Source organism: Cimex lectularius, unplaced genomic scaffold, assembly GCF_000648675.2.
Source record: "Cimex lectularius strain Harlan isolate CLEC.00 unplaced genomic scaffold, Clec_2.1 scaffold59, whole genome shotgun sequence".
NCBI classification, from domain to species: domain Eukaryota; kingdom Metazoa; phylum Arthropoda; class Insecta; order Hemiptera; family Cimicidae; genus Cimex; species Cimex lectularius.
In genome coordinates, this window is record NW_019392794.1 from 405,440 (window position 1) to 415,239 (window position 9,800).

The 9,800-nt window shown below is 34.6% G+C and overlaps 1 protein-coding gene across 1 annotated transcript; it reads left to right on the top strand.

The window, feature by feature from the left end:
• Positions 1-7,261: 7,261 nt before the first annotated feature.
• On the top strand, positions 7,262-8,735 carry LOC106661790. Its single transcript, XM_014385431.2, has 4 exons — positions 7,262-7,371; positions 7,432-7,596; positions 7,654-7,809; positions 7,867-8,735. Exons 1-4 carry the CDS (start codon positions 7,303-7,305, stop codon positions 8,035-8,037), a joined length of 561 nt encoding a protein of 186 aa, XP_014240917.1. The 5' UTR covers positions 7,262-7,302; the 3' UTR covers positions 8,038-8,735.
• The last annotated feature ends 1,065 nt before the right edge of the window (positions 8,736-9,800 follow it).

The following is a 9,800-nucleotide window of genomic DNA, read 5'->3' on the forward strand; positions in this document are numbered from 1 at the left end:
AAACATAACTGAAGCCAAAACTCTTCTCTACCCCAGAGAAATCCAGGCCTACTAGAGTCAGTCTGGCTTCATAGAAGAAATGATGGTACTTCCTGCGATTGCATTTCTTGTAATACAGGTATTTCGTGGCCTTTCTCTGTAACCTTTCAATCGTGTAAGACCCATCTAAAGAACCCGACGATGAAACAACACTGGCATACTCTGGGTGACTGGGCGCCAGTGATTGATAAAGTAATTTTATTGCAGATGGGTTCTTAAAGTCAACAGTTTGGCTGCGTACGAATCCTAAATTTTATTATCCAGTACCTCCCTAAAAAGGCCATCATATTCATTACAAATCTACCAACTTTTATTTTTTGAATATTTTTATTATTATGTTTAATTTTATTAAATAAGGGTGGCCCTTTTAGTAGCCGTGTTGAATTTCTCCTGAACCAATGACGCATTGTTTCGTACCGGTCATCTTCTCTCCCACACCTAACCATCTAGTTTTCTCACTTTCACCATTTTACCCAGGTACTGTTGTGCACTGAGGTTATTACGGGAAACCGTGTTGTAATTGTTTTATACTTTTGTCTTCCGCTCCAGAGCGGGTTTCCACGAGATGATATGTACACCGACTAGAAGTGGTCGTTATAAGACTCTTCCTACCGCAGCCATAATTTCTTTCGATCCTTGCTCTATCAGGCGATATTAGGGGTATTTAAGATGTTTGTAAGATGTTAACTCGTGTTAACTCGACTAGAGAAATGTCCAATAAGATTGTGAACGCCCCCTTCTTTTCTTAGCATGTTAAAAGTTAATTTTTCCGCACTGCTGCGCGTGGCGATTGGTGCAACCAAAAATAATGTCCTTGAAGGCTTGTTATGGTTTTGTCTTTTGTTAAATTGTAAGATTCCAGAAGTTAATAAAAAAGGAAAATTAATCAGCTCTTTCATTTAAAATGTTATCTATGCAATCGAAAAGTACTAACAAATGACACGCTTCAATTCGTGCCAACTTACCTAACTTGTATCTAACAGCCTACAAATTTATAGGATAGAGGATGTATCTATTATGAATGAGAGTATAAGGACAGGTCAGAAATTAACAAAAGAAATGTATTGGTCTGCTTTAATTGACGCGTATTTAAGAATAAAAATACGTGTAAACAAAAAACAGCTGTTAAATTCATGGCTGCCATGTTCGTTACCTACGCCCTGACGGATAGCAATGTGACTACATTTTTGACCTAACATCTAACATTGGCCCTGGCCTGTTAGATCGACCAATGTTAACTAGCCTATGAATGTTAACATGACATGACAAGTCGATTTCATCATTTTTCTCCGTCTAACACGACCTAACAGAGTTATCAGGGTTAACGAAAAGATCGCGAATACCCATATTTTCTCATTCCTCTTTATTCATATAAGATCTCACCTTCAGAACCTCCGTACACTCATGATCATTATTTCCTTCCTCATTTTCTTATGTTCTTCTTTTTCTTCCTAATGTTTTATTTTAACACAGCTAATTTTTAAGTAATGATTTGTCATGTAAATATAGTGCTAATTCTGTTGTTTATGATATTATTTTTTAAAAGACGATGAATTAGGCAATTATTTTCCATTATTTACAAAAGGAGTGCATTTTGTGAAACTTCTATAAAAAAAGAAAGAAAGGAAATATCCGAGATTAAGATATATTTATTTTGTATGCGTAATTGTAAATACTCAAACCTACAACTATGAACCAACTAACTAAAGTAAATTGATTGCACACTGAATAATAATAGGAGTATTTAATGCATGTTTGTCTGTTTATTTATCGGACTTTGTTTTGAGATGAGAGTAAAAGGTTCGATTTTCCACGGCATCGCATTGGCAACATACCGAATACGTGTCAGTCCCTATCCTGTCTATTCACTTGTCATCCGTTTACGATGGAGGTTGTCAGATGTAGTGTATACTAGCCACGCCCAACCTACTGTCCGGGCATCTGGCTACATCCCGCATTTCGTAAAATAGCTCACGACCCAAAAGACGTGTTGCACGTTTCCTACGTGACGGATGGTAAAAATAAATTCAGTCACAATTCGACAATGCTCTGTAAAATAAAAGAGCGCAATATCCAAGAATTTTCGAACAGTTCAAACCCTGTCCTCCACTCATTTAACCATCAGCGATACTGAAAAACTGTCTAGCAGGAGAAAAATTTGCCGACATTCACCGATAACGACAATACGTCTTAAATCAAAAGGCAAATAAAAGTTATAAGCGTAACAATAAAGAATAAAATTGATTTAAAAAAATTAATAGTCATGTATGTAAATATTTTTATCATTTTCACTAATTTCGTGGTCCGCTTGACCAATTAAACATTACAATTAATTAAGGTTTTTAGTTGAGAAGAAAAAAAGTTAATGGCACGAGAGGGATTCGAACCCACGACCTTCGGCTTGATACGCCGCTGCTCTACCACCTGAGCTATCGTGACCTCGATCCACTCGGACATCAACGCCCCATCTCAACACGAAATTAGTGAATTTAATGAATTAACTGAAGTACACTTCACTAAAGCTCTCCGTCGCCATTTCAATTGTCATCGAGAATCCAAACCGATTACACGACATTTGAAAAATGGCAAAACTCATAAGGTGGGGTTGAGATGGGGAGTTCATGTCCGAGTGGATCGAGGTCACGATAGCTCAGGTGGTAGAGCAGCGGCGTATCAAGCTGAAGGTCGTGGGTTCGAATCCCTCTCGTGCCATTAACTTTTTTTCATCTCAACTAAAAACCTTAATTAATTGTAATTTTTATTATTTATTTACGCTATGTTTACAAATAAATTGTATAGAAGAATTATTGCATGTCCATATATACAAATTTAGCAGATCTGTCAATTTGCGATGGCTCAGTCATTAGGGGTATTCACGATGTTTGTAAGATATTAGCTCGTGTTAACTCGAATAGAGAATGTCCAGTAAGATCGTGAACGCCCCCTTCTTTTCTTAGCATTAATTTTTCCGCAATGCTGCGCATGGCGATTGGTAGAACCAAAAATTAAGCTATAACATTCCTTGACGGCTTGTGTTTGTTTGTTATGGCTTTGTATTGTGTTAAATTGTAAGATGCCAGAAGTTAATAAAAAAGGAAAATTACAGATTAAGGCCTCAAGTAAAAAGTGACTTTCGTTCTGTACATCCTACTTATTGCTGATAATAGGGGGTATTCACGATGAGTGTAAGATGTTAACTCGTGTTGACTCGAATCGCGAAATGTTCAGTAAGATTGTGAAGTCCCCTTCTTTTATTAGCATGTTAAACATTAATTTTTCCGCAATGCAGCGCGGGGCGATTGATACAACCAAAAATAAAGCTATAATAACAGCCTTTGAAGGCTTGTTGTTGTTTGTTTTGGTTTTCGCTTATGTTAAATTGTAAGATGCCAGCCGTTCACAAAAAAAGAAAATTAATCAACTCTTTCATTCAAAATGCTATTTATGCACTGTAAAGTACTATCAAATGACACGCTTCAATTCATGCCGACATACCTAACTTGTATCCTAACGTCTAATATCCTACAACTTTATAGGATAGGGGATGTATCTTTTATGATTGAGAGTATAAGGACAGGTCAGAAATTAATAAAAGAAATGTATTGGTCTGCTTTAATTGACGCGTATTTAAGAATAAAAATACGTGTAAACAAAAAACAGCTGTTAAATTCATGGCTGCCATGTTGGTTACTTACGCCCTAACGGCTAGCAAAGTGACTACATTTTCGACGTAACATCTAACATTGGTCCTGGCCCGTTAGATCAATGTTAACTAGCCGATTTTTACAAGTCTACGTCATCTAACGATCTAACGGGACCTAATAGCCTTAAGAGGGTTAACATAAAGATCGTGAATACTCCTAGTATTGGAACTTTCTTTTATTACGTTGGGACTAGGATTGGGTCAAGATAACTGGTCACTAAGCCATTGTCGTTTTAGACTGTATGGTAGATTAAAAGAGTGGGACGTTGAGGAAATCCACCACGAATGGGACATCTAAGTCTTTTTGAATTGCTAGTTGGGCAAATATAAAGAAGCGTTGAAGTTACGGCGGAGTAGTTTAGATATTGGTGGACCACACAGCTCGACCCTGTCATTCAAATCGGTCTAATAAGTATTTTGTAAGTGGTCGGTTTTTTATTATATTTTTATGGATGAATATGTGTCTTAGTTTTTTGTTGAGTTCTTATCTGGTTTGTCTAGCATGTGAGTTTATGAAAGTCTGCTTCACAAGTACAGCCAACGGTAGTAAACTTGATTGGATAGAAGGATTACCTTGTTTTTATGTACAATGAGCAGTTCTGACATCTGAGCGAAAACTTCGAGGGATGGCTTTTCGATGGTTTAAAGATTTTCCTCGAGGTCTGTATCTTTTTATGCATAGTATTGAACAGCTTTTTAAGACCAATCGAATAAACAATTCTCTAAAAACAGATTACAATTCGCGCAGTTACGGTAGTTTTTTTTTATAGTAACATCTCTTCCATATCTCTCTATTTTTTTTCTCGAGAGAACAGATATTCTGTATTTCATTTTGCGTTTGCCTGGCAACATGTCCAAATCAAATTCCAATTAATCCTTTTTAAGGCTAAACTTAAGCTGATTTAATCAGCCTTTCTCAGGGCCAAACCGAGTTAAATTGAACGAACTGCCGACGGCAACTGTCTATTTAAGAAATCTCGAAAGAAATTGCGATCGACGAAGATCTACGCCATGAGTTATGATCATATATTCATTTTTATGAATCTATGCAAAAAAAGTTTTCGATACCTACCAGTAAATTGCCCGTAACTGGAGAAACGAGTAGCTCTCAAAATAGGTTTTTTGTTGAGGGACTTGGAGGTAGCGTTAAGATATTTTTATGCAAATGCCTGACACCTTTCTGTAGACATTTGGGCAAAAACTATTTCATGAGCAGGAATAGCGGCAGGTCTTCTCTCTTATGGATGGACAGGACATAAAACATTCGGGTTACCATTAAATTTAGTCGAAAAGCGCGGCACACTGAACTGGTCACGTAAAATGAACTCCGAGAAACCGACATTTCCATCTGGGGTGAAGCGTCGATGATTCTCCAAGCTGTAACAGCTACTATCTTTTAAAACGTTTAGAGATGTTTTTAATGAAGATCGTGCATTTGCTCGGACAATTTTTATGCTTGGTGGTGTCTATTGATACGTTTTAATCATCTTAAAAAAAGGCGGCATGAAACAAATTTATGAAACATTAAAAAAATAATTTGTTATGGAATTGCTTTGAACAATTCAAATTGTCCGGGAATATACGGATGGTGATTCCATGGAATTCTCAGATTGGCTATTAGATATCGGAAATAATGTCATAAAAAATCTTGAAATACCCCGGGAAAGTTATGCGATAATTTAATAGAAGAGTTTTATCCATTAGCTTTATCTGAGGAAGAAATGAGTAGTAGAGCTACATTCCTTTTAACAGCATAGTTCCTACTCACAGTACGTTGTGATCAACGACCGGATTTCGAGCTTTTAGCTCATCATAAGGCTGTAGTACTCCAAAGGATTGAACACCGCACTCCCTTCACCTTTCATCATTTCTATAGAGCTACATTGGCAACTAGAAATGATGAAGTGAAAAAACTCAATCATCTCATTATGGAACGACTACCAGGGGAATGGTTAAGTGTGTTCCATAGATCACATTCATTGTGCTGAGTCATTAGCAGATGACAAAGACGACAATGAAAAAGTAAGTTTACAATATTCCACTGAATATTTACAATTAATGGCACCATCGGGTTTGCATCCTGCAGACCTGCAACAAGCTGTATAATTATGCTATTGAGAAACTTACGCGTAGGAGATGGTTTGTGTAAAGGGAACCGTTTGTTAGTAAGAAAAATTGACACTGGGAAATATTAACTGGAAATAAAAAGAGAGATATTAGGGGTATTCACGATGTTTGTAAGATGTTAACTCGTGTTAGCTCAAATCGAGAAATGTCCAGTAAGATCGTGAAGGCCCCACTCCTTTCTTAGCTTGTTAAACGTTAATTTTTCCGCAATGCTGCGCGTGGCGATTTGTAGAACCAAAAATTAAGTTATAACAGTCCTCGAAGGCTTGTTGTTAAATCATTGGCTAATATGATTAACTTAAGGCCATAAATTAGCTTTACTTAAAGGAAAGTTAAAAAAAAGGCTTGTTGTTGTTTGTTTTTGTTTTGTTTTGTGTTAAATTGTAAGACGTTAATAAAAATAAATTAATAAAACCGGAAAATTAATCAATTCTTTCATTCAAAATGAATCCATCACTATCCACTCGAAAAGTACTAACAAATGACACGCTTCACTTCGTGCAGACATACCTAACTTGTATCCTAACGTCTACCAGCCTACAACTTTATAGGATATGGGATGTATCTACTAGAATTAGGGTATAATTATAGGTCAGAAATTAAATAAGAAATGTATTGGTCTGATTTAATTAATGCATATTTAAGAATAAAAAGACGTGTAAAAAAAAAAAAACAGCTGTTAAATTCATGGCTGCCATGTTGGTTACTTACGCCTTAACGGCTAGCAAAGGGACTACATTTTCGACACACCTAACATTGGTTCTGGCTGTTAGATCGAGCAATGTTAACTAGCCGATTCTTACAAGTTAACGTCATCATTTTTCTCGATCTAAAAGGACGTAACAAAGTTAACAGGGTTAACACAAAGATCATGAATATCCCTTGCACATCCCTCGATTATATTTAGCCACACAAGGAAATACCGAAAGCCTTTTATTTTGAAACGGTTGTAATTCCCAGTCTGTCTAGCATTTGCTATGACCATAAATAAGTCAAAAGTTTTTAGAAAATAGGTTTGTTATAAATTCAAAAAACAAAATATTTACACATAGGCAATTATATGTAGCCCTGTCGAGGTGTACGACAAACATGGGTTTAAAATAGAATGGAAAATAAAAGAAAAATGCGTAGAAAATAATTCTTATAAAAATAGAAAACTTGTTGTAATTGTTCCTAACAAAAAGTATCTTAATTTGTACTTTTGATAGTGGACTAAATTATGCAAAAGAAGTTGAGATGAGACTCTTGCCTCTCATTTACGTTTCCAGCTTTTACAGAGAGAGATGTTATATATTGGTGTTGTTTGTATTGTTGGCAAATAATAAAATGTAAGATACATTGTAGCGATAGGAAAAACACAGAAATAATCAAGGGCACGTTCTTCCGGCGTCCATTCGTTCCCATTATTTGTCTATAGTACTTCGAGTGCCACCATGACAAGTACGAACAAATTTCTAGCACTGTTGTTCCATTTGGTCTGTGCAACTTTTGCCGAATTTGCTGTCAGTGGGTTTTTCTTAAAGCATTGTTAAAACGGGTGTGTTAAATATATGTTTTCTTAGGGTCCTTACGAGCTAATTCCATTGGAGTTCGGAAAATGTAGCCCTTCAGATTGCGAAGAAACGAAAATCTTTTTTACAAATTACAAAATAAGAAAGCTCAACAGGACAAGTTACTTCTACTCTGGAGAATTAAATTTAACGATTCCTTGGAGTGACGACGTAAAAGTATGTAAGTTTAACAGATGGATGCTACAATTTAAATAAATGTTTAAACAAAAATAGATGATGGTTGATATTTCTACTTGGGGAAACGGTGGATGGAAGCCAAACTTCTATAATTGGGAAGTAGGCGGCTTATGCTCTGGATTGGAAAAGTATACGTTGAAATTCAAAAATGATCTTTTCTCCTTTCTACACCATCCTTGCCCTGTACCCGTGGTGAGTAAAAACTAAAATATTGCAAATCTAGAGGATCGCTAATCGTATAAATTGCAGGGTGTTTACAATATAACCAACTTGAACTTAAGCCAGGCTAGCGAACGACTAAAGACGCTTGTTTATGGAAAATTCAAGGCTATGGCAAAGGGTTACGATCAGACCGGAAAGTGTGTAATGTGTTGGAACTTCGTATGCAATTGTATTCCCAAAAAGAAGAAAAATACATAAAAAATGGAATTATATTCTTCCCTCGTTTGTAACTTTTATTTAGCACAATTGTCCACTTAAAAACATGTGCACCCCAGCAGAACAAGTTTTTTTTAAATTGACAACTAAAAACTATATTTGATCAAATAAAGAAATGATTATTATATACATGCCATCAGGTTAACATATAGACTTTAGTGTTAAATTCTAAACTCTCCCCACTACATTTTGTCGGTAACGAAAAATAATTTTGAAATGACAAAACATATGATATTTCTATATACATCTAATTTGGATCAATAGAGGAAACGTTATAGAATTTTTAATGTTATTATTTATTAATAGAAACAATAACTGTTTAAAAATTAGAAATTTTATTAATGCTATCGTAGTCTTATTTTGATTAGTAAAGCTTTTCATCAATTTTATTGCGCAGTACCATGTGGCATCTGCATAACAATTTGATTTTCAAAGAAATTTGGTTCACACGTTTTTTGGATTGCACAAAAATCAACTTTATTTCAATGTTACAAAATATACGTTTAGTTAGAAAATAATTTTTTTCACCCCAAATATTAGAATATAATTAGCTGAAGTCACAAACTTACACTTCTAACACTTTATCTGTCACTATAACCATTTTTGCAACGTTCTAGGTATTGGTTTTTAATAATTATCCATTGTAAGTATTCTTGATCATAGGTTGTTGAGATTGAAAATAAAAATGTTCTGAGGAGGAGGTGGAAAGAGTCGAAGTGCATATACTAAAAAATAAAACGTAGGGAAAGCTTAAGAAGATTTTATAATCAAGCTGAAAAAATCCTACAAAAAGAGAGCACAAAAATAAACAATTATTACTATTTTTCAATTAATCCAATGAAAATTATTACCCAAAAAAAATAATGCAAGACAAAAGAACCGGATACTCATATTTTTATTCAAACTACATGTATTATTGTCGTTATATTAATTGCAACAAACTTATTTTAATATAAACCAAATTAGCCGAGATGAAAAATTCATTAGTATTTATTTGAAAAAAAATTAATTTTAATGATTTGGCAGAGAATTGATCCAAACACTGGAATACCATTTATTGATAGAATGACTTTAACTAACAATTTATTTCATGGATTACTCATAAATTTTAACTAAAATTTATTTCACGATTATGATCATAAAATTTAACTAACAATTTATTTCATAGATTTTTTCATAAAATTTAACTTACAATTTATTACATTGTTTTCCTCATAACATTACACCATTTTTGTCGAGTAGCATCAGAACCGGGTACTCATATTGTCTGTAGTTTATTTTGAACTATGCATATGTAATTTTGTCGTTATATTAATTATAACATGCTTATTTTAATGTAAACCAAATCAAACGAGCTCAAAAATTCATGAGTTGTTATAAAAATTATTTAATTATGATGGTTAGGAAGAAAAATTTAACTAACAATTCATTACATGGTTTTGCTCAAAATATTGCATTAAGATTGTGATACTGATTTGTGATACACGCTGTGTGACTGTACGTGGCGTGCGTTTGACGTCGCATAGATGTGCACACCCTACCAAAACGAGACGGCGTCGGGTAGCATCGCATAGCGTTGCATCGGGTAAGTGTCTTCCCGGCTTTATGGCTCCATGAATGAGAATAATCTGCTGGTATTATGGTGTTTGTTGTTATCACAACTTTGTTTTAGTGCCTTTTGATGTTACTAATTTATTTATAAATATTCCTGTTCTAAATCTCTGTTTATCTGTTCTAAAAAAATG

Bases quoted from the DNA above. Each gene is read 5' to 3' on its own strand.
- LOC106661790 (XM_014385431.2), top strand. From the start codon at position 7,303: ATGACAAGTACGAACAAATTTCTAGCACTGTTGTTCCATTTGGTCTGT. The intron at 7,372-7,431 runs GTCAGTGGGTTT...ATGTTTTCTTAG, and splicing joins CAACTTTTGCCGAATTTGCT to GGTCCTTACGAGCTAATTCC. The intron at 7,597-7,653 runs GTATGTAAGTTT...AAACAAAAATAG, and splicing joins CTTGGAGTGACGACGTAAAA to ATGATGGTTGATATTTCTAC.